The sequence below is a fragment of the Bidens hawaiensis genome, unplaced genomic scaffold (genome assembly GCF_021521415.1).
Source record: "Bidens hawaiensis isolate Kalapana, Puna unplaced genomic scaffold, B.hawaiensis_p1.1 tig00017157_1, whole genome shotgun sequence".
Lineage (NCBI taxonomy): Eukaryota > Viridiplantae > Streptophyta > Magnoliopsida > Asterales > Asteraceae > Bidens > Bidens hawaiensis.
Genome location: NW_027492594.1, coordinates 413,426 through 436,221, shown reverse-complemented (window position 1 = coordinate 436,221; position 22,796 = coordinate 413,426). Strand labels below are relative to the sequence as shown.

Genomic DNA, 22,796 nt, shown 5'->3' with positions numbered 1-22,796 from the left:
CCTGGCGTGTTGAGCCGGGGCAGCTGGCAAACCATAGCATTGAAACACGAGCATTGGTAAAACTCGAGCATTACGACGATGAGTCGACACGAATTCGGTCAGTATCGGCTGCGTTCGTTACGACATAGACACCACTGATAAAATTTCAACGTTAAAACCCAAAAAAAATTATTCGTTAAATGAACATATAAAACATTAACATATAAGAAAACAAAATATTTAAATGATGTTTATTTTGTTGACAAACCCGGGCGGTGGCAAAACCTAAGCTTTGCCAGCACCAAGCATCGAGTGGTAACATGACACAAATTCGGCATGTTTTGATTACGTATGTTATGGTACCAAAACGAAAAAACATATAAAATTGAGGTGGACCAACAACCTTTTTTTTGGGGGGGTCGGTTTGTAAACTTGTGCATTGGTAAAACTCGAGCGTCGTCAGTTATGGGCTTTAAATAAAGGCCGCAAGTCTGCACGAACTCAGTCGGTTTCTTACAGGTTTAAAAAAATTGGCGTTTGATTAATTTCCTATACGTTTATTATAGTAACCGAACTTAAAAACAAAATTCATCAATAAACACGGTGCCGCCAAGTGCAGCACCAAACTTCTTATTTATATATAGTATATATCATCATCATCATCATCATCGTACTCAGTATATCCCACCAATAGCAAAGCTATGGTAGGGTCTGAGGAGGGTAAGATGTAGACAGCCTTACCTCTACCCCATGGGGATAGAGAGGCTGCTTTCGGTGAGACCCCCGGCTCGATAGTAGTTTTGCATCAAGCCTTGGACATATTACATAAGGCACATAGCACTCAATCATCGGGACGCCGGCTGATTGGTGCATTATATAGTATATATAATGTGAAGTTCAATTTTAACTTTAAATATGAAAAATGAGATTTGAATGATCTAGACATGTAACCAACAACATTGGCATAATAGCTCTCAAACATGTCCCCATCCCCAAATTTTGAGAGAAATCATACAGTTTTTGCAAATTTAGCTTTACATCAACACAACACAACCTTTCAATAAAGTAATAATCTTATGTTTGAAACTAATAACTTATTTAAATCATATAAAAATCATGATTTTTTTTTAACTTTTCTTACATTTTTCTTAAGTATTAGATTTGTTGAACGGTCGATAAATCATAAGACTATGTGTTGTGGGTTGGTTAGTTAAAATGTCACGTCATTGTCACATAGGCAGTGAACTTTAACTAACGAAACTCAATAAACAAGTGTAATGGAGGGAGTTTAGTTAACCAAGATATTAAAAAAAATAGAAGATTGATTGAAATAAGGGTGGATCCCACTTTTTGAGCTCTCTAGAGCGTTACCCACTTAGCGAGAAGGTGGGTAGAGGAGAGTGATGACTGGGGGTTTGTTATGGTATGGTTGGCTAAGGTGGCATAGAATGGACGTGGGATCAGAATGAAAAAAAGAATAAAATGGATCATTACCATTTAATTGTTGTGTTTGGTACTTTAGTTACCATATAGGAATGAAATTATCATCCCTTTATTATTATTATTATTATAGCAACAATAATAATAATAAATACTAATAATATGAATATTCATATTAACTCATTTTTTAAGACTTGTGCGCTTTAACGATATCATTAAACCAAATAAAAATCATCGAAAAAATCTTGAACCACGCATACGTGATGTGAAGCGTTGACTCATCAACTAATAATAATACTACTGATAATAATTGATAATAACTTTAATATTGTAATTGATTTATTATAATATACAAAAATAATGATAATAAAATATAGTTAATAATCATAATATATTTTATTACTAATATTAATATATTATAATTGTTGATTCTATTCTTTGGAGGAATGAAAAAAAACACCTACTTAAAGAATGAAAATTATATATTTGGAAGGAACTTTATTTATTACTAAATGGTTCATTCCATTACCACATAACAACCAAACATGGTTTTTTCATTTCTTTGAAATGATCCATTCTATTCCGCCACTCATTCCTTTAGGCCTAACACTACCTAAGTTCTTTAATTCGTAAGGATGGTCAACAGAAATTTAGATGAAAGTGAACCAAAACATGAACAAAAAATTCGCTCCTCTATGAATAACATGCATGAATTGGAACCTTAAAAATCTCAAATACACTTAATAACCAGTTTTGGTTTTAATAGAGAACTTCGATAACTTCCGCCTACATCATGTAGGCCAATCTTCATTTCTCAGTAGCCATGAATGGAGCAAAACAAGGGTCTATGTTGACAGCTTTCGCTAACCCGTCACCAGTCATATTAAACGCCAACAAAACTAAACTTTGTGACATGAATCATATAGTGACAGTTTGTTACATTTAGGTGCCATGGATACATCAATTAGTACCAGGTGGCGTCTGTTTATAACACTGTTCGACCCATTTTGGTAACTACAGAACAAAAATTAATAACCAGATCCGGTTCAAAATTACCAAAAAGGGTCAAAAACATAATATGCCAGGAGTATTTGTCAGTCTATCAGACAATCATAAGACTGTCTGACCTTAGCCAAAACATAAATGCCTCATATTATTGCGCAATGAACCTTGCCTAACAACAAAACATACTTCTTCCTAAATTGTAAAACCAATTCATGTTTGTATATCAATAAAACTCTTCATCAGATGCACCCAAAATGACACAAAAGCAGATAACTCAAAACAACTAATTACCGCCGCCAGCACTGTCGGTAGCCGCCAGCTTTTGCCTCTGCTGATGTTCTGCAACCTTATAATCAACCACTTCACGAAACAAAGCCGGATCAAGAACACAATTTTCGCTTCCATAAACAGCAGCTTGTACACTCGCCATAAGTTTAGCAATTTCTCTTCCTGAAAACCCATCAGTTTTTGCAGCAGCTTCTTTAATTATGTCATCAGTTAAACCCTTGATCTCAATCTGCTGTTGTTGCTTTTGAAAAAACTTCGAAAACAACCCCGGTTTTCTTGCACCAGCTTTAGCGATGTATTTGTCTAAATAAAGTTTTAATAGTTTGAATCTTTCTTCTTCACCAGGTAATGGGAATTCTAGAACTTCATCAACGCGGTCTGCAACGGCTGAGTCAAGATCACCGGGACGGTTTGTAGCTAGTGCCAAGACTATGTCCTTTGACTGGTCACCCGTTCGAAACAGAAGTGCGTTTAGGGCACTTCTTTGAGCTTCACTCATATAAGTTTTGTTCCGCCTTTTAAACAAATAAAAACACAACAATTTGTGTTAGTTATATCCATTAAGTAATATGACTCATTTCAATGTATGCACCAAAACACCATACAAAATATCCATGTTTTTTATTTTAAACCTTTTTGAATAATGTCAATTTATTTCATACCTTTCACTTATTTTAATTAATTCAAATATGTGTATTTGTAATTTGACACGCGCACACACAGAGAATTAAGTTTTATCATCGTCAATGAACTTTATATTTAATATTAAATCATTTACATTAACTTATTTGTGTTCAATTTAAATAAATAAAACACAAAATTTGTGTTAGTTGTATCAATTAGCTCATTTCCAACGTATGCACCAAAACACCAAGATCCATGTTTTTCATTTTAAACCTTTTTAAATAATGTCAATTTATTTCATACCTTTCACTTATTTTAATTAATTCAAATATGTGTATTTGTAATTTGACACACACACACACACAGTAGTCGATGAACTTTATATTTAATATAAAATCATTTACATTAACTTATTTGTGTTCAATTTAAATAAATAAAACACATAAATTTGTGTTAGTTGTATCAATTAGTTCATTTCCAACGTACGCACCAAAACACCAAGATCCATATTTTTCGTTTTAACCCTTTCGAATAATGTCGATTTGTTTTATACCCTTCACATATTTAATGTAAATCAAGCTATCAAGTACATAAGACTTTGGTGTAAGCATATTCCAAAAAAGTGTTCTTATACCATAATCGTTGGTGCATACATTGAGGTTCTTTAACTTATTAGCATATGCCAACAAATTAATAAAAAGAATGACTTTTTTTTTCAAACGACAATATAAAGAATTACTTACTCGCATAAAAACGCATCTGCTTCATCAATAAAAAGCAAAAGGCCTCTGTTGGATTTTTTGGCCCAATCAAATAACTGATGTATTTTTGTAACAGCTTGGGATCCTAACGGTGCAACATCTCCACCAGTCATTAATGCATAATCAAGTCCCTGAAACATTTTAAACCACATATAAGATGAGTCAATATACAGAAATATTGTAAATAAAAAAGCTAAAATTGATACCGATTTTTTTGCTAACTCTCGAGCTGCCATTGTTTTCCCGGTTCCTGGTGGGCCATAAAAGAGCATATTCCTAAACGGTGCTTGATGAGCTTTTGTATTAGCAGTTGCATTGGCTAACTGCTGAATTCTCTTTTGAAGAGATGGATTAAGAATAACTTCACCAAACGCGTTTCCGTTCTGAGAAGTTGACCCGTTCTGACTGCCACGTGATAGGGTACTTAGACCGCGTGAGAAAAAGCCTGACCATGGATATTTTCCTCTAGAAGATTCTCTGATTAGTGATGGCTGTCCTAATATTCTGTCCACATAGCTCCACACCACCCTAGCACCTTCTCTGTGTGTGTTGTAACAGGCAATAAATAGTTTGTAATTAAATTATATAACATAAATAAGTATTAATGAAACCACCAAAAAAATACCTTGTTGTGTAGATCCCTGCAGCAAGAGCTGTGACACCACCAACAGCTACTACCAACTTGTTTTGATCAGTTAATATTGCCTGCAGTCCCCCTAAAAGAACAAATTCATTACCTTGCCTCATTATTAATGATCAATAAACATAATATTCTAACTAGTGGTGGCAAAATTAGCAGGTTGGTACGGTGTCCAAACTGTCAAAACCAACCAAGCCACCCAAATGAAGACAGTTAGTTTAGCCGGTTTGAGATTTATATGATTTGGTTTGCGTTTTGCGGTTTGAAATACGAGTATGACGGTCTGGCCGACGGTTTGGAACTTAGAAGCTGGAGCCGGCTGTGTAAATCGAACCAGTTATTTACCGCTATAATATTCTCTCATTTTTGGAAATAATATGCTTATGTATAGTTCTCATGAAATATCTTTATAATCTAAAAAACTAATGCTAAGTAACGAGTTGAAACAAGAAAAATAACTGGTTTTTATAAGAACTTGCATGAGTCAAATATAATTACAAAAGCGATTAGACTCAAATGATTGATTAGAACCGTAATAAAAGTCCCAGATTGAGAAGGAAAGATTTCAGATTACAAAGATAAACTAAAATATTTCAAACCTGCACCCTAATCTACATCCAAGGTACTATAAAAACAAAGAAAGTAAAACCGCTCCACGTTTAGGTAACTGATTAAGGTAAATGGGTATCTGGAACTGCCCTAACCGAGTCAGATGGGCTGACTCGATTCGTTGAGTAGTTCTAGGTTCATATCACACAACTATACATATGCTTTAACATAAAAACAAGTGCATACCTCCGATGTGTTCAAAAGTAGTGTTAATTGCAGACACCCATTTCTCTCTTTCTGCATTTGCACGTTCAATGAGCATACGTTTATTGACATCTTCTGCCAATTTAGCTTCATGGGCTTTTGCTTCTGCTTTAGCCATGGCTTTAATCCTATATGTTTCCCTGTCAATATCAGCTCTCTCTCTATCTGTTTGTCTCTTTTGTGCCTGAATTTGCTCTTCTGTCGCTCTTCTGGCTTGTTCTTGCCTAATTGATGACTCCTCTTGCATTTTTACAAGCTCTTGATTTCTTGTTCTGTGATACTCGTTTTCTGCCTGCATTCTTTTCCTTGCTAACTCATCCTCATAGCGAGCCATTTGTGATTTATTTTGTGCTTGTTGTTGAGCTAGCTTTTTCTGCTCCTCGTATATCACTCTTTGCCTCTCCTATAAATAAACAAAAACATTCAAATAATGCAAAACAAAGTCTTTACATGAACAAGCGTGTTTTTCCGCTCGCCCGTTTACATGGCACATTTCTATTATCCAAATATAACTCGTAACACTAATTATACTAATTATAACTATAAACAACTGTAGTTTAACACTAATTATAAGAAAAAGTGTTAATACTTTTAAGTACTTATACGTTATTTCAATCATATGTTATCACAAAACACCGGTTTATAACTCCTAAACCTTCATTACTAAATATTTAACATGTTCTTTATTTAACTTGTATATAGCACAGACTGATGACCTAGTTTGATGATTAATAATGATGAAATGCCAATCTTTGTTTATAAGCAAAGCTGTTATTACACACCATCACTAAACATATTATTATCTTTCATTTTTTATTTCCACATAGTAGAAGAAGCACCAAACACTAACATCAAAAAGATATTCTTATGTTTCTTAAATCAGCATAAAGAAAAACCAAATGTCCAAGTCATCAAATAACAAACTTCGAATTAATAACATATACATTTTAGCTGACATAGGTAAAACACAATTGTTGAAAACATGCATCATAAATCATGCTGAAACCAGAGGCAAAGCTTACAGTTTCAGCCTGAGCCTGCATTGCCTTAAACTCGGCCGTTTTCGCAGCTAAATCCGCCTGCCGAGTCTCTTCCTGCTTCTTCATCAACTCAAATACCTAAAAAAACACAAATTATAAAACTCAAAACATATAAACATAAAAACTAAATCATCATTTCAAATATTAGTTTCAAATATTAAGTCAAGTAAGTAATAAACCTTTTTAGGTTCCTTAGATGCTGCAATCTTCTTAACAGCTTCAGCACCTCTTTCCAAGGCCTCAGGATCGAATCCAGCAGACGTCGTTCTCGGATTATCGTTACGGACACGTGGAGGCGCCTGTTTATCATTTTGCGCCGGAGGTGATTTAGGATCGGCAGCCGGAGACGGTGACGGTGAAGGTGAAGAAGAGAATGGAGGAAAGTTAAAGAAGCCGGAACCGGAAGTGTTTGCCATTGCTGTGTGCTAATAATTGACTTCAATTGAAACCCTAGGAATGAATCAATCTAATGGTGAATTGAAACAAGAATTGAGTTCATTTCGGTTGGTTGTGTTTCTAGAAGGCACCGATGGTGGCTTCAGGGTTTATGTAGGGTTTCGGAATGAATTGGTTGACGGCGGTTTATCATATCACTCGACTTAATTAGTTAATTACACAAGTGGTCTCCATAGTGTAAAAGTTATAATATTGCATGTTTAATCCATAGCTATCACAAATTACACGGATTGTCCTTAGGCTGTTTGTATTGGGGCGACAAAATAGCCAAATTGGGCGATAATCGGGCGGGGGCGAGGTGTTTTTGTCATCTGTTACCTTTGTTGTTCTGTTATTATTATAATAGTTTATGTGTGTGATACACACACATGCATATATATATATATAGGGGAAGGTTAGCGTACAAATGAAATTAACGTGCTAAACATGATAATCAAATAGAGCGAATTATATATACAAGTAGAGTAATTATGTAATTACTTTATGAAGTAATTACATAATTACTCTACTTGTATATATATAATTTCTCTACTTGATTCTCATGTTTAGCACGTTAATTTCATTTGTAAGTTAACTTACCCCTATATATATATATATGTGGGGGGGGGGGCTACAACACCATCACACCTCGCAGATATGCGTTAGTCCTCAGCTTCTTTCTTCGCCACCTCAGCATTCTCTCGAGTTCATCCCACGTTTCACTCATGGCTAACCAGTCCCGATAGATTTCCTGACTGGTGGAGACAGCGTTAGCCATGTTGAAGAGAAAGAGTTGACCAATTCATAACGAGGTCGCCGACGTTGGCGTTGCATCTCAGATGGAGGGGTGCCTCGTTGAAGAAATTCGTGACAAACATTGTTGTCAGTAAATAATGAACCTTGAAGTACAGACCAACGTGGGTGATGTATCAACGAATCCTCATACGGGTTGGTCTGACCATAATACCCCCAGGTCCTTTGTCCTCATGTAAACGTGAGGAAGAAAAACAAAAACTAATTATTTACTAACTGGGCGCCACATGTTGTAAGTCACCACATTTTGTAGCCCCTGCACTACATATAACCTTATTGTTTATTCGTCAATTACATCCACGGTTCTTGGAATGGATTTACATTATACTAAAAAGAAAATTACATAAATAACCAAGTGTGACTAAAATAGACACCAAAATTTAGTCTGCAACCTCAACAGATATTCAAATTGAGCCAATGGGTTTTGCTATGTACCCTAATACGGCTAAAAATATGAAAGCCTTAGCTGCCGCTCTTTGAACTCTGAAAATGGCTACATCGAGACGACTAAGACTTGTAGGCTAACTTTAGCCGGCTTTAGACATGTGGCTGTGTCTTATTAGTCTGAAGTCACTTTTCATGATTTTCAGAGTTCAAATAGTGGCAGCTAATGCGTAGCCGCCTTTCATATTTTTAGCCGTCTTGGGGGGGCACGTGACGAATCCTGATCGGCTACATTTAAATGCCCATTGGGGTTGGAGGCTAAATTTAAGTGTCTATTTTAAAAAAATGTGATGTAATTTTCTCATTTTAAAATACATTTTTATTGAACGACTAAATATTTACACATTATGGGGAGGGTTTGGCCTCTTATTTAATACTCTAACCACCTTATCATCCATCAAAGTGGGAATGACAAAAATATGTTGTTGATGGGAATGAACTCAATACATTACTTCTAAAATATTTGTAGCTTACCAACTCAACTAAGATGATTTGATCATTTTAATATACATAATGTATTTAAAGTTTGTCGAAACATGAAATGAATCTGACCTGATCCATGACGATGTTCCTCGGTCTTCGAGATGAACGAACCACGTCTTGATCTTCTTCTCCGGTTTTGCTTGAAATCTGCAATGGCTTTTCGGGGGTGTGGAGGTGACTGCTAAGAAATCTCAAGGATCTCTTGTTTACAGACACAAAAATGGTTATGGTGGTGGCTCTTCTTGAGAGCAACAACAACCCTTAATAAGGAGGTGGAGACCTCCTTATATAGGGAGCCTCATGGTACCCTAATGGGCCTAGCCTAGTTAGGGTTACCTCCACAAAACCCCCTCAGCCCAATAATATTGTATTAGTCCATATAATAAAATAAGCCAGATATAATAAATTAAGGTCGTAAGCCGGGTTTAGTACCATACCCCTACAAGCCCCCAAGTCCAGTGTTGCTCCTAGGCGTGCAAGCGTTTAGGTGGAGCGCTGGACTTCATAAGGTGTGTTAGGGTATGAGGCGGTTTTTTCCCCTTTCTTCGGCCTTGTCTTTATTGTCTCTGAGTTTTGAGAGGTTTTCTCCATGATGGTGACATGTTGTGATCCTTATGATAATAATGGTGCACTGGCATGAATAAGATATAGCACGCATCATAACAATAGTGGCGCGGGGCCTGATAGAAGATAGAGTGCGCATCTTGATAATAATGTAACGCAACTTGCGCGCGAGGCAGCTTACGAGCTATAAAAGTAATGAAGCTTGCGCGCGAGGCGACTTACGAGCTATAAAAATAATGAAGCTTGCGCGCGAGGCGACTTACGAGCTATAAAATAATAAAGCATGCGCGAGTTGCGGCTTATGAGCTATAATATGATGATAATGACTGGCCCGCAAGGGCCTCTTCTACGCAGGATGACTATCCCAACTTGTTTTCAAAATAATAATGGAGGCACAAACGGCCAGATAATAATAATGTCATAGGTGCTTGTGCGACTCGTAGCCGAACCTGCAAAAACATATCAACTAAAAGTGGATGTATTACAAGGTTCCCATCCTCGGGCAAATTATGAGGTGTGCCCAACCTACGTGGCGCGTGGCCGTTTGGGATATTATTAGGCTCCCGACCTAAGATTCGGATGTCTTCCATCGCGATAATGTAGTGGTGGTATACCACGATAGTCCCCTAGTTCATTGAACTTGTAATATAAACTTGTTAATAAAGTTTTAATCACAAACGTGTATCGATAGTCCCCCAGTTCATTGCTGCTAAATAAGGTTGTCCTTATCCTGATTTGGATTAGACTATTGTCTCATTTGTTGTGTCGCTTACGCATAAGTTTTTGCTTTGTGTCATGCGCAGATGTTTCATGCGCTTGCGCATAGGCTTTGTGTCATGCACCACGCGCAGATGTTTCATGCGCTTGCGCATAGGCTGTGTCATGCGCCACACGCAGATGTTGCATGCGCTTGCGCGTAAACTTTGTGTCATGCGCAGATGTTTCATGCGCTTGCGCATAGGCTTTGTGTCATGCACCACGCGCAGATGTTTCATGCGCTTGCGCATAGGCTGTGTCATGCGCCACGCGCAGATGTTGCATGCGCTTGCGCGTAGACTTTGTGTCATGCGCAGATGTTTCATGCGCTTGCGCGTAGGCTTTGTGTCATGCACCACGCGCAGATGTTTCATGCGCTTGCGCCTAGGCTGTGTCATGCGCCACGCGCAGATGTTGCATGCGCTTGCGCGTAGACTTTGTGTCATGCGCCACGCGCAGATGTTGCATGCGCTTGCGCATAGGCTTTTTGTCATGCGCCACGCGCAGATGTTGCATGCGCTGATGTGATATGCGTGAGCATGTGACGCGTGAGCATATGTGACGCGTGAGCATATGTGAAGCGTGAGCATATGTGACGCGTGAGCATATGTGACGCGTGAGCATATGTGATATGCGCCACGCGCATAGGTTTTGGCTTTGTGTCTTCATGACATCCTGATTTCAAGTCTCGTCTATATCTTGTGGGTTGACCCGCCCCGCTCGATGTTAAGGCGGGTGCATACCCCTTCAAGCCCCCCAAGTCTAATGTGTCATATCTTGCGCGAGCGAGGTAAGAGATTAGACTTAATAGTTTGCCTCTGCACGTTCCTGCCACCATTTTGAACATTTGGGATGGTTGCATGGAGTTCGTAATTGCCAGAGTTAGCGTCGAACTTCAAGAAGGTCGCATGCGTTCCGTGGCGGCGGAGTTTTACCCACCGGATCAAGTTGGTGGAATGTGATACGCGACTGCGCGCAAGCATCATGGCGGTGCGCATGTAGAGTGGCGGAATGGTTGATCCGCGGTGGTGCGTGGCCTTATGGGTTTATGAGGATTCCCAACCTTTAAGTTTGGCGCGTGGCCTTATGGGTTTGAGGATTCCCAACCTTATAAGTTTGGCGCGTAGCCGTATGGGTTTATGAGGATTCCCAACCTTTAAATTTGGCGCGTGGCCTTATGGGTTTATGAGGATTCCCAACCTTTAAGTTTGGCGCGTGGCCTTATGGGTTTATGAGGATTCCCAACCTTTAAATTTGGCGCGTGGCCTTTTGGGTTTATGAGGATTCCCAACCTTTAAATTTGGCGCGTGGCCTTATGGGTTTGAGGATTCCCAACCTTATAAGTTTGGCGCGTAGCCGTATGGATTTATGAGGATTCCCAACCTTTAAATTTGGCGCGTGGCCTTATGGGTTTATGAGGATTCCCAACCTTTAAGTTTGGCGCGTGGCCTTATGGGTTTATGAGGATTCCCAACCTTTAAATTTGGCGCGTGGCCTTATGGGTTTATGAGGATTCCCAACCTTTAAATTTGGCGCGTGGCCTTATGGGTTTATGAGGATTCCCAACCTTTAAATATTATTGAAATATGGCGGCGGAGTGGTGACTCGTGGGCGCACATGCATGGTGGCGAAGTTTTGATCTTCGGCACTGCGCATGCATGGAAGAGGAGACTTGATCTCCAGTGACGCGCATGCATGGTAGCAGAATCTTGATCCTCGGCAGTGCCCTTGCATGGCGGCGGAGTGGTGACTCGCGGGCGCGCATGCATGGCAGTGAAGTCTTCTGCGCAAAACCAAAGGCATGGAGTCGTCTTCCGACCCACGTGTTGGGTTTTTGCGGGAGCGCATGCATGGCGGCGAAGTGATGACTCGCGGGTGCGCATGCACAGCGTCAGGAGTCTTATCTGCGATGGCGCACGGGCGGCCATCACATTTTTCCGCGATGGCGATGGCGCAGTATATGATGTAATTTTAAACCTAAAATCCAGATCTATAACCTAGATCTAGATCTGTAAACCAGATCCGAAGTGGAGAGAATTTAAAACCATCACAGATCCGGAGGCTTGACCGTCCGGATCAGGTAGTTTCTTTTTGGATCTACAAATTTCTTTCAGCTTCATTTTTATACAGATCTGGAAGCATCTTTTAGATCTATGGATCTTTTTGAGCTTTAATGGAACAAATCTTGAAACATCTTTCTGTAAACTTCCAGATCTGGATTTTTCTTGGGAGAGGAGAAAATCACAGATCTAGAATAATGGATGAACAGATCTGAGAACCGAGACGAAGATCGAAGGATAGCTCGTTGCCGTCCCACGGATGGAGCCAATGTCGAAACATGAAATGAATCTGACCTGATCCATGACGATGTTCCTCGGTCTTCGAGATGAACGAACCACGTCTTGATCTTCTTCTCCGGTTTTGCTTGAGATCTGCAATGGCTTTTCGGGGGTGTGGAGGTGACTGCTAAGAAATCTCAAGGATCTCTTGTTTACAGACACAAAAATGGTTATGGTGGTGGCTCTTCTTGAGAGCAACAACAACCCTTAATAAGGAGGTGGAGACCTCCTTATATAGGGAGCCTCATGGCCACCATCATGGTACCCTAATGGGCCTAGCCCAGTTAGGGTTACCTCCACAAAACCCTCTCAGCCCAATAATATTGTATTAGTCCATATAATAAAATAAGCCAGATATAATAAATTAAGGTCGTAAGCCAAGTTTTGTACCATACCCCTACAAAGTTAAAATAATAATCTAAAAAAAAGAAACTTAAAAACTTGATTACATGTGAACAAATAGAGCCTAAAATCTTATGCATTTCTCTTCATTAAGCGAATTGAGTGGTTGTACGGGTGTTCCCTTGTTAGTTTTCCAAAGGTTTTTTTTTGTGTTTAGGCAGTCTTGTTTGTTTTGTCTTGGGGTTTTGTTGCTAATTTTCCGCTAGCATTTTTATAAAATTTGCCATATAATGTTTTTTAACGAATTTAATGTAGGCAGCGTTGTTAGAATCGGTTATCAATTTAAAATTAGTTAATATCAGTTGTTACTTGTTATGCAGCATGATTATCTACTAAAGTGATTTGGATATATATAATTGTTTCATCATTAAAACATCGTAATTTGAACAATAGGTATTTAAGAACCGAAGTTAATCAACATTCAGAAATCATATACCATTCACACATTTATTTTGATTACAATATAGAATAACGAACAATTTCTTATCTAAACAAGTTAATCAGTATGATCATTTACCGAATTCCAATGGAATTTACACACCAAAAGCTCACACAAACAAATCCGACATTGTTAAAAAGGCTCAACAGATTTCGTTGGGAGTTAATTTTCTAATTATAGCTCTTCTTAAATGCATGTCATTGTCAATGTCATAACGTGTCAGAAAATCAAATTAACAGACCCATAACCAAATTAACCGTTAACACTGAGTCACAGATGCATGTAGAAAACAATGGTAAAGCTCCAAATATAATCTCCCCACACCACAAAAGTTAAAAATAAAATAAAGCAAGACCACAAAAGAGTATAATAAATTCATGTTTATCACAATCTGAGTAGCAGCAACTTGATCAACTATGAAACCCTAAAAACTAATAAGATCATCTTTGGAAGACTTATCCTTTTTCGATTCAGACGGGCTCCCACTTTTCTTCCCAAATATCATCTCATCAAGATCATCCATCATATCATCATTTTGGTTGTTGCCACGTGACCCAGCCGGCTTTCTGATCAACGACTCTTCTTTCCCGACGTGTGGCGGTTCATCTGGCTCAGCAGCCACAGCTATCATAGCTGGCTCTGGCTCACGATGCACCTGACTTGGTTTATTCATTTCTTCATACTTGGATAGAACCTTCTGGAGCTCATCATTAACACTCAACGCCTCAAACAGCAGGGCTTCATCATCTCCGCTTGTCTCAACTATTCTCTGAACCGTTAGCTGGGACTGCCGACATTGCTGCACGAGTGTCGAGGTCAAGTCATCCTGTAATTTTAAGACATAAAAAGTTAGATCAAAATTTTTTATTAATTTCAACATCAGCAAGTGACAGACCAGATCAGCTGACATGGCAACAATGATGCCATGTTCACCAAATATGCTGATAAAGTATGTTGCAGCGATATAATGCACTGATTGTGAGAAACAATCTTATTACAATCATAATCTATGATATTTCAATAATGTGAAATGCATTAATAACACTAGACAACTCGTGAGCCGGGAAGTTCGTTTATAAACAAAAAACTTTGTTCATTTAGTAAAACGATATGCGTCTCTTTCGTTCATTTATGTTCATTGAAATTTGTTAATGTTTGTTCCTTTATGATACTTTATGTTCATTTATTTACGTTTGTTTGCGTTCCTTAATATATTCATTTAATTATTTTTGGCGCATTATCGTTTTAATAACTTTTCATGCACAACACATTATTCTTCACATAACTTAGCTACAAATCGCTCATCTATGTTTAATCATGTCCGTTCCTTTACTTAGGTAAACCGTTCTTTTTTATTATTAAAAAACAAAGTCACAAACATAAACGAACACGGAGATGTTCATTTTCTTAACGAACAAACATGAATAAGAAAACCCCATTTGTTTAATTGTTCGTATTTGATTGTGTGTTTGCTTAATGTTAAACACACAAACACGTTTATAAGTAATTTATGATGAATTTTTGAATATAACAAACTAGCATAATACCTGCAAAGCATCCTGTTGAGGTGAAGATGATAAAACAGTTGACAGAAGCTCAAGACTGTTCCTTGCAACATCAAAGGCTTCTTTTGTTTGTTCAGCTGACATTTGTTGTACAGGAACCGGAATCTCTTGACGAACATTCTGTGGAGGAACAGGATATACTTCTGGAGCTGGAATTGAACGAGGCGGGGTGAATATAGGAGCCAGACTTTCAGAATCACGACCCGGAAATCGTACTCCTCTTGATTTCAAACTCTGTATTACACGATTATTATTAGAAAACTTAAATCTTATCAAATCGTATTAGACTGAATACGTATAGTCACGGAATCTGAATAATAAATCTTTACATATAAATATTATGACAACAGCATATCCTAAAATCAAAGGTTTTTATTTTTATGTTTTATGGTTTTCTAAACAAACAACAAAATATGGTGTGTTTCATTCAACAATTGCATCATTAAAAAGATATATTCAAGGTGTTCAACATGAAACAAAGATTGAACTTTTTGATATTGTTAATTGTATTTTAGTTAGGGTTTTAGCCCATATTGTTGGTTAAAGCCTATGGGCCTTTTATGGGCTGTTAGCTAGGGTTTAGTTGTGTATATATAGATGTAGTTGCTTATGTATTCAACACACCTTCAAGTAATAAACATTACTTTACTACAACCATTTCTTTACATGGTATCAGAGCTACGGCTCTCGATCCAAACCCTAGCCGCCACTTAATCTGAACCGACCCAGCCGGCCCTAGATCTGAAACCGAAACCGAACCTCCTGTCCAGATCTCGAAATCTTTTTTCGAGACATATTCCGCCGTCACCGCCTCTCTCACTGTCACCACCAACCTCCGATCAGCAAACCCTAAAATTCCGCCGCCGCACACGCCCCCACGCGCCGCCTCTGCTCCGCCACTGCCCTCCACGCGCCGCCGCGTGACGGCGCGTGCACCGCCCTCCGGCCGCCGTCCTTTTTTTCAGGTTACTTATTTTTTGCTTCCGCACCACCCTGTGTTGTTAGTTTTTCAATTCGGGACCTTTTAGTTTTCTGTCTCAGTTCGCGTGTGTATTCGTTCGAATAAGAAACTTTCAGATCCAATGGCTGATAAAAAGGCTTCAGAAACTCAGATTGCTCCAGGTATTATTAATTATTCAGTTGTTCTTCGCATTCCGGTCAAACTTGACTCAAAAAATTGGGGTTCGTGGAGTCTCTTTGTCCAAAAGGGTCTTGAAAGTTTGGACAAAGACGATCATCTCACTAAACCACCCCCGGACCCGATTACCAAAGAATGGAAAATTGATGATAGCGGAATCTTAATGGCCCTATGGAATGCTATGGATACACAAATCCTTACTATTGCTCAAAACTTTTCCACCGTAAAGGAAATGTGGGATCACCTCTCTTCATCCTTTTCGGCTAAGGAGTCTGTCTCTCATGCTTATTCTATGGTTCAAGCCTATGGTCGGGCCGAGCAAGGTGATTCTACATTTACCGACTATTTCACACGATTCTGCAAACTCCGAGATGAGCTTCGCACTATGTTTCCACCCACTACTGATTTGAAGATTCAGGAGGAGCGAAACGCCAAGATGGATGTCATGACCTTCATTGCCGGAATCTCGCCCAGGTATTCAAGCGCCCGACCCCTACTGTTGAGCAACTCCGTTGCCACATCTTCAGTTGCATCAACCTTTCACCTGTTGCGGGAAATGTATGGTCCTGGTGCAACTCTATCTCCTACTGATACATCAGCTATGTATACATCTACTGGTCGGGGTACTGGTCGAGGTTCTCATATGACCCACAAAAAGGGTATTGGACGGGGCGGTGGTCTTGTTTGTCACTATTGCAAGGAACCAGGTCATACGAAATGGAACTGCCCGAACCGCCCTCCTGGAAGTCAGCCACCTCCTCGTCCCAAAGCTCGTTTGGCTGCCGCTGGTGAGACTTCAGGTCCAACCGCCACTCCCTCCTACACAGTTAGCGAAGAAGACTATTGTCGTCTCCAGCAGCTTCTAGCCTCTCAGACTCCTGCTCCTGCTCCTGCCCCATGTGCCAATACGGCCGATTCAGGTACGCTTCCTAGCCCTTCTTCATCTTGGATTATTGATTCGGGTGCCACTCATCACATGACTGGGAACTCGGGTATTCTGTCCAACCTTAATAAAATCTCCCACCAACCTGTTCGACTGGCTGATGGGTCTTCCTGTCCTGTACTGGGGGTTGGATCCATTAACACCTCATCCAACTTAAACCTCTCGTCTATTCTATATGTTCCTAAATTTCCCGATAACCTTTGTTCGGTAAGCCAACTTACTAAAATACAAATTGCTCTGCTAAATTTTATCCTACTCACTGTATCTTTCAGGAACTAGGGACGAACCGTCTGATTGGCACAGGTTTTGAATCTGGAGGCCTCTACCGCTTAATCTTCCCGTCAGGTCCTACATGTTCTACAGCAACTGCCTCAGTCAGGGAGGACCACTGTCGGTTAGGTCATCCCTCTACAGCGGTTATGAGGCAAATGCGTCCAGATTTACCACTTTCGTCTTTTAATTTTCATTGTGAGTCGTGTCAACTTGGTAAACATACCAGACGTCCCTATCCCCCTAGAGTGTCTAATCGAGTCAGTTTTTGTTTTGAACTTTTGCATTCTGATGTATGGGGGCCATGTCCTACCAAATCTACTTTGGGTTTTGAATATTTTGTTAGCTTTATTGATGACTATTCTCGCACTACTTGGATTTATTTGATGAAATCTCGTAGTGAAATTTTTTCCATATTTCAAGAATTTAATGCTTATGTTCAAAACCAATTTAACACCACCATTAAAACTTTCCGATCTGATAATGCTAAGGAATATTTTTCCACCGACTTTTCTTCGTACTTGAAAAACAACGGTATTATTCATGAATCATCATGTGCATATACATCTCAACAAAATGGTGTGTCCGAACGCAAAAATCGTCACCTATTGGATGTTGCTCGCACACTCATGATCCAATCACGTGTCCCTCATCGTTTTTGGGGGGATGCCGTTCTCACAGCTGCATATCTGATTAACCATATGCCCACACCCGTTCTTCACGGTAAAACACCGTTTTCTGTACTATGTCCCACTGGTACTCCTTTTCCTCTCGCACCTAAAGTCTTTGGTTGCGTTGCCTATGTTCATGACCATCGTCCGAAAACAATCAAACTTGATCCCCGAGCCCTTCGTTGTATCTTTGTTGGTTACTCACAGGTTCAAAAAGGGTATCGGTGCTATAGCCCTTCTCTTCACCGATACTTTACTAGTGCCGATGTCACTTTTAATGAGCCCTGTCCTTACTTTCCTGAGTGTTCCACTCCTGTTTCTGACCCATTTCCTGACCTCAATATACCCACATCTCCCTTCATCCCACCATTCCTGTGTCAGTTCCTTCTACCGATCCAATCTCCTCTGATTCTGACCCACCGATAGAATCTCCGCCACTGCTTTTCACATATGCTAGGCGAGGTAGGGGTCAAACATCAGCGACTCTTGACTCTTGAATCACAACCTGGCCACGACCCCGAAATACCCTCCGATACTCCGCCTACACTACTACATCATTCCTGTGTCAGTTCCTTCTACCCTCTCACTACTACATCCTTACCCGATCCACCAACCTCTGACACACCTGTTTATGATCCTCCTGGTGCCCCACTTCCCGATATACCTATTTCCTTTCGCAAGGAACCCCGGACATGTACTCGTTACCCAATTCAGGACTATGTTGCCTTCACCCACCTATCTCCTGAATCTCATGCGTACACCACTACCCTTGATTCCTACCCGATTCCCAAAAATGTGACGAGCGCTCTCGCTCACCCAGGATGGAGAAAGGCTATGGAAGATGAAATTGGGGCTCTAAAGTGAAATCATACATGGGATCTTGAAACACTTCCTAAAGGGAAGCGTATTGTTGGTTGTCGTTGGGTGTTTACGGTTAAACTACACCCGGATGGCTCCCTACACCGCTTAAAGGCTCGGTTGGTTGCAAAAGGGTATTCTCAGGCATATGACATTGATTACGATGAAACTATCTCTCCGGTTGCTAAAATGCCATCTGTCCGTATTTGCATCGCTCTTGCTGCCATTAATCATTGGCCGCTCCACCAGCTTGATGTTAAGAACGCCTTTCTTAATGGTGTTCTTGAGGAGGAGGTATATATGGAGCAGCCCCCAGGATTCGTCGTTTAGGAGGAGGCCTCGAAAGTTTGTAGACTACGTCGTTCTCTATATGGTCTTAAACAGTCTCCCAGGGCATGGTTTGGTCGATTCTCTAGTGTCATGGGACAGTTTGGGATGACTCGGAGTGCCTACGATCACTCTGTCTTCTTTAGACACCAGAAAGGGAAGAGGATTATCGTAGTTGTTTATGTGGATGATATTATAATCACAGGTGATGACGAGGTCGGGATTTCCGAACTCAAGCAGTTTCTTCAGTCTCAGTTTCAGGTCAGCGACTTAGGTCGATTGAGGTATTTCCTTGGCATAGAAGTATCCCGCTCTCCACAAGGAATACTTCTCTCCCAACGAAAGTATGTTCTTGATATGTTAACTGAATGTGGCTTACTGGGTTGTAAACCTGTTGATACCCCAATGCTTCCTACAAAGAAACTCCTCCCAAAAGAAGGAGATCCAATGAAAGATCCTGAGCGATACAGACGGCTGGTTGGTAAACTTAATTATTTAACCGTCACACGACCGGATATCTCCTTTACTGTCAGTGTTCTGAGCCAATTTATGGCTACACCATACACCGGTCACTGGGATGCTGCCCTTCGTGTCTTAAGATATCTTAAGACCTCACCTGGCTTGGGTATATTATACTCAGATCAGGGTCATTGTCGTGTAGGTGCCTTCACAGAAGAAGGAGATGGTCGGATATCAGGGTTCTCAGATGCAGATTGGGCAGGTTGTCCAATTTCTCGACGATCTACCACCGGATATTGTGTGTTTGTTGGAGGAAACCTTGTATCATGGAAGAGTAAGAAGCAACACACGGTCTCCCGGTCGAGTGCCGAATCAGAATATAGAGCCATGGCAGATGTAACATCAGAGATGACATGGGTTCGTCGTCTTCTCAGAGAGCTCGGGGTTGTTTCTAATGACTTGATGAGGCTATACTGTGATAATCAGTCAGCTATTCACATAGCCAAGAATCAAGTATTTCATGAGAGGACAAAACACATTGAGGTCGACTGCCACCTTATCAGAGATCGGGTAGTAGGCACACAAATTGATCCTCCTTCCATTCAACCAGTTCATGTGAAGACAAATTTCCAGCTAGCAGACATTCTAACTAAACCGCTCCGGAAAGCTCAGATAGATTTTATTTGTAACAAGTTGGGCATGATTAACATCTATGCTCCAACTTGAGGAGTGTTAATTGTATTTTAGTTAGGGTTTTAGCCCATATTGTTGGTTAAAGCCCATGGGCCTTTTATGGGCTGTTAGCTAGGGTTTAGTTGTGTATATATAGATGTAGTTGCTTATGTATTCAACACACCTTCAAGTAATAAACATTACTTTACTACAACCATTTCTTTACAGATATCTTATCATATGTTTTTTTAAGTAACAATGTATATTAAGAAACCGTATAAAACTGTTATACAATCTATTTTGTATTTCTCACTGGCATAATCACCCAATCACAAAACAAGTATAATTAATACAATATTTTCAACTTTAAGAGGTAAATTTCCACTTTATTACATTTATCATTTCATAATTGTTAGCGTGTGTATATATATAACATATATAAATAACAAAGGAACATTTATATTAAACTAATTGATTATTTTGTTTCTAAAATTAGGGTAAATATCATAAAAAACCAACATACTTTCTTTTTTTTTTCTCACAAAAGTCCCTTAACAGCCTTTTGCACATTGAAGTCCCATGCAAGTTAAACTTGAACAAAATGGTAAACTTTCTCTTAAACAACTTGAAACCGATACACCCGGCTGTCTTCCTTACGTGTTTAGCGTTTTTTTTCTTACGCCGTTACGCAACTTATATTTTGATATCCTAGCTGTTTATTAAAAACATTTGGATGTACCTGTTTAAAATTGTTCTAAAAAGGAATTCACGATTTTGTTCAAAGTTAACATTATAAGGGAAATTTAATGTGCAAAAAAATATATATATTGAGCGACTTTTGTGAGAAATAAACAGAAAGTATGTTGGTATTTTATGATATTTGCCCTTGAAATTATAACTATAAACACTTAATAACTGTCAGTTGTTGTTTCATCATTAATTTTCAATGAATATAATGACCACAACAAGATACAAACATAGGTCCTATGGATACCTTGTATGTCTCCTCATAAACAGGCAAATATCGAAGCTCCTCAGTAGACTCACCCCAAGCTTCAATCAAAATTAGGGCCTTATTACGGTTATTAACAACGGTTTGTGGATCATCAATAATTTTAACCATCTCATCAAGCACTCTCTCTGCAGCCACTTCAGAAAAAGCCTTCTCACAGTTCTTGACTACAGTCTCAAGCAACACCAGAGTCAAGTACTGAACCCTTGCGTTCTTCAGCATGATCCGTTTCTTGATGGCACGGATCATGTCAATGCTACTGACCCTTTCATTGTTAATCATGTCACACAGTTCTAGGTTTGTGGCCCAGTCAGGCTCATCTAGGGTTTCTGCAGTTGCTTCCTCCACAAGATTATCAGCTTGATTTGGACCCTGAAAGAACTCTTTCATCTTGAAACTCATCGAGCTCATCCCTGCAGAAATCTTCTGGCCCACCTCAGATCCCCCAATCTTGAGGCGCTCACCAAGAGCGTTAACTTTGTCCATCAGATTGTCACTCATGTTTCTGGTTTGATCGGATCTTCAAAACACTCAAAACCCTAGTTTTCAACTGCCAAATTTAAAAACGATTAAATATCATAAGTTTTTAGCAAAGTAGCTCTAAAATAATACTGAAAATCGAGTAATATGCATAATACAAGATCAAATTATCACTCAAGTTTCTGATTAAATCAAAATATTCAAATCCTAGTTTGCAACTAAGTAGCTCTAAAACAATACCAAAAAGGTGATCAGATTATTACTCATGTTTCTAATTTAATTAATAAATCAAAACACCCAAGCCCTAGTTTTCAGCTGTGAAATTTGAGAACGATCAAATACCGTAAATTAATAACAAAGTAGCTCTAAAATGATGCTAAAATAAAGGATCAGACAATCACTCATTTTTCTGATTTAATCAAAACACTCAAAACCCTAGTTTTCAACTGTCAAATTCGTGAACAATTAAACACCATAACTTAATAACAACATAATACTAAACTAAAGAATCAGAATCAGATTATCACTCGTGTTTCTGATTTAACCAAAACCCTAGTTTTCAACTCCGAAATTTGGGAACAAGTAAATATCATAACCTAATAACAAATTAGCTCTAGAATAGTACTGAAATTAGAGTAACATGCGTAACACAGGATCAGATTTCTCCAATTAACATACTTTGATCAGGCGATCGAGTGATTTAGGGATCGCGAAGCTAATTAGAAACTCAAACTTGAGGTAGCTATGGATGATCAGACAACAATATATTGTAAATAATAATGTATAGAATAAGCATCAAATTAGGGCTAGATAGATTGTACCTTTGGAGTTGGAATATGATGAAGCGCGTTGATGACTCAGTCGCACCGAAGACTTGCTTGCAGTTGGGTCTGATTGATATTATTATGATAACTTGAAGTTGCAGCAACCAAACTCATTTTATACTCTTCAATACTTACAACAATGGTCCCCCGGATTATCTTTTCTTTTTATGTACACTCATCGGTATCTGTTAAAAAGTTATTTCGATACTAAACTTCTCAGTAATCAAGGTAGGGACCACATTTACGGGATCACTATAACTTCTTCCTTTCTAAATGCGTAGTGCTTTACCAATCGGGTAATAATCAGTTCTT

General features: G+C 39.2%; 3 protein-coding genes across 3 annotated transcripts in view; all 3 read right to left on the bottom strand.

Annotated features, from left to right (window-relative positions):
* The window catches only part of LOC143553199 (GPCR-type G protein 1-like), a 111,398-nt gene that overhangs the window by 73,942 nt on the left and 14,660 nt on the right, over positions 1-22,796 (bottom strand). The gene's annotated exons all lie outside the window — the stretch shown is intronic.
* Positions 2,460-7,148, bottom strand: LOC143553195 (uncharacterized). The gene is made up of 7 exons (XM_077043234.1): positions 6,770-7,148; positions 6,573-6,668; positions 5,533-5,953; positions 4,723-4,813; positions 4,304-4,637; positions 4,080-4,228; positions 2,460-3,227 (listed from the first exon to the last, which is right to left on the bottom strand). The coding sequence occupies exons 1-7, from the start codon at positions 7,004-7,006 to the stop codon at positions 2,708-2,710; spliced, it is 1,848 nt and encodes a 615-aa protein (XP_076899349.1). The 5' UTR covers positions 7,007-7,148; the 3' UTR covers positions 2,460-2,707.
* Positions 13,458-21,848, bottom strand: LOC143553194 (TOM1-like protein 1). The gene is made up of 3 exons (XM_077043233.1): positions 21,163-21,848; positions 14,813-15,064; positions 13,458-14,091 (listed from the first exon to the last, which is right to left on the bottom strand). Exons 1-3 carry the CDS (start codon positions 21,679-21,681, stop codon positions 13,690-13,692), a joined length of 1,173 nt encoding a protein of 390 aa, XP_076899348.1. The 5' UTR covers positions 21,682-21,848; the 3' UTR covers positions 13,458-13,689.

Coding starts and splice junctions, on each gene's coding strand:
- LOC143553194 (XM_077043233.1), bottom strand. CDS start 21,681: ATGAGTGACAATCTGATGGACAAAGTTAACGCTCTTGGTGAGCGCCTC. Junction 15,065..21,162: donor TTTATGAGGAGACATACAAG/GTATCCATAGGA, acceptor CGTGTAATACAG/AGTTTGAAATCAAGAGGAGT. Junction 14,092..14,812: donor CTCAACAGGATGCTTTGCAG/GTATTATGCTAG, acceptor TTAAAATTACAG/GATGACTTGACCTCGACACT.
- LOC143553195 (XM_077043234.1), bottom strand. CDS start 7,006: ATGGCAAACACTTCCGGTTCCGGCTTCTTTAACTTTCCTCCATTCTCT. Junction 6,669..6,769: donor CATCTAAGGAACCTAAAAAG/GTTTATTACTTA, acceptor GTGTTTTTTTAG/GTATTTGAGTTGATGAAGAA. Junction 3,228..4,079: donor GCAGATGCGTTTTTATGCGA/GTAAGTAATTCT, acceptor TTTGTTTAAAAG/GCGGAACAAAACTTATATGA.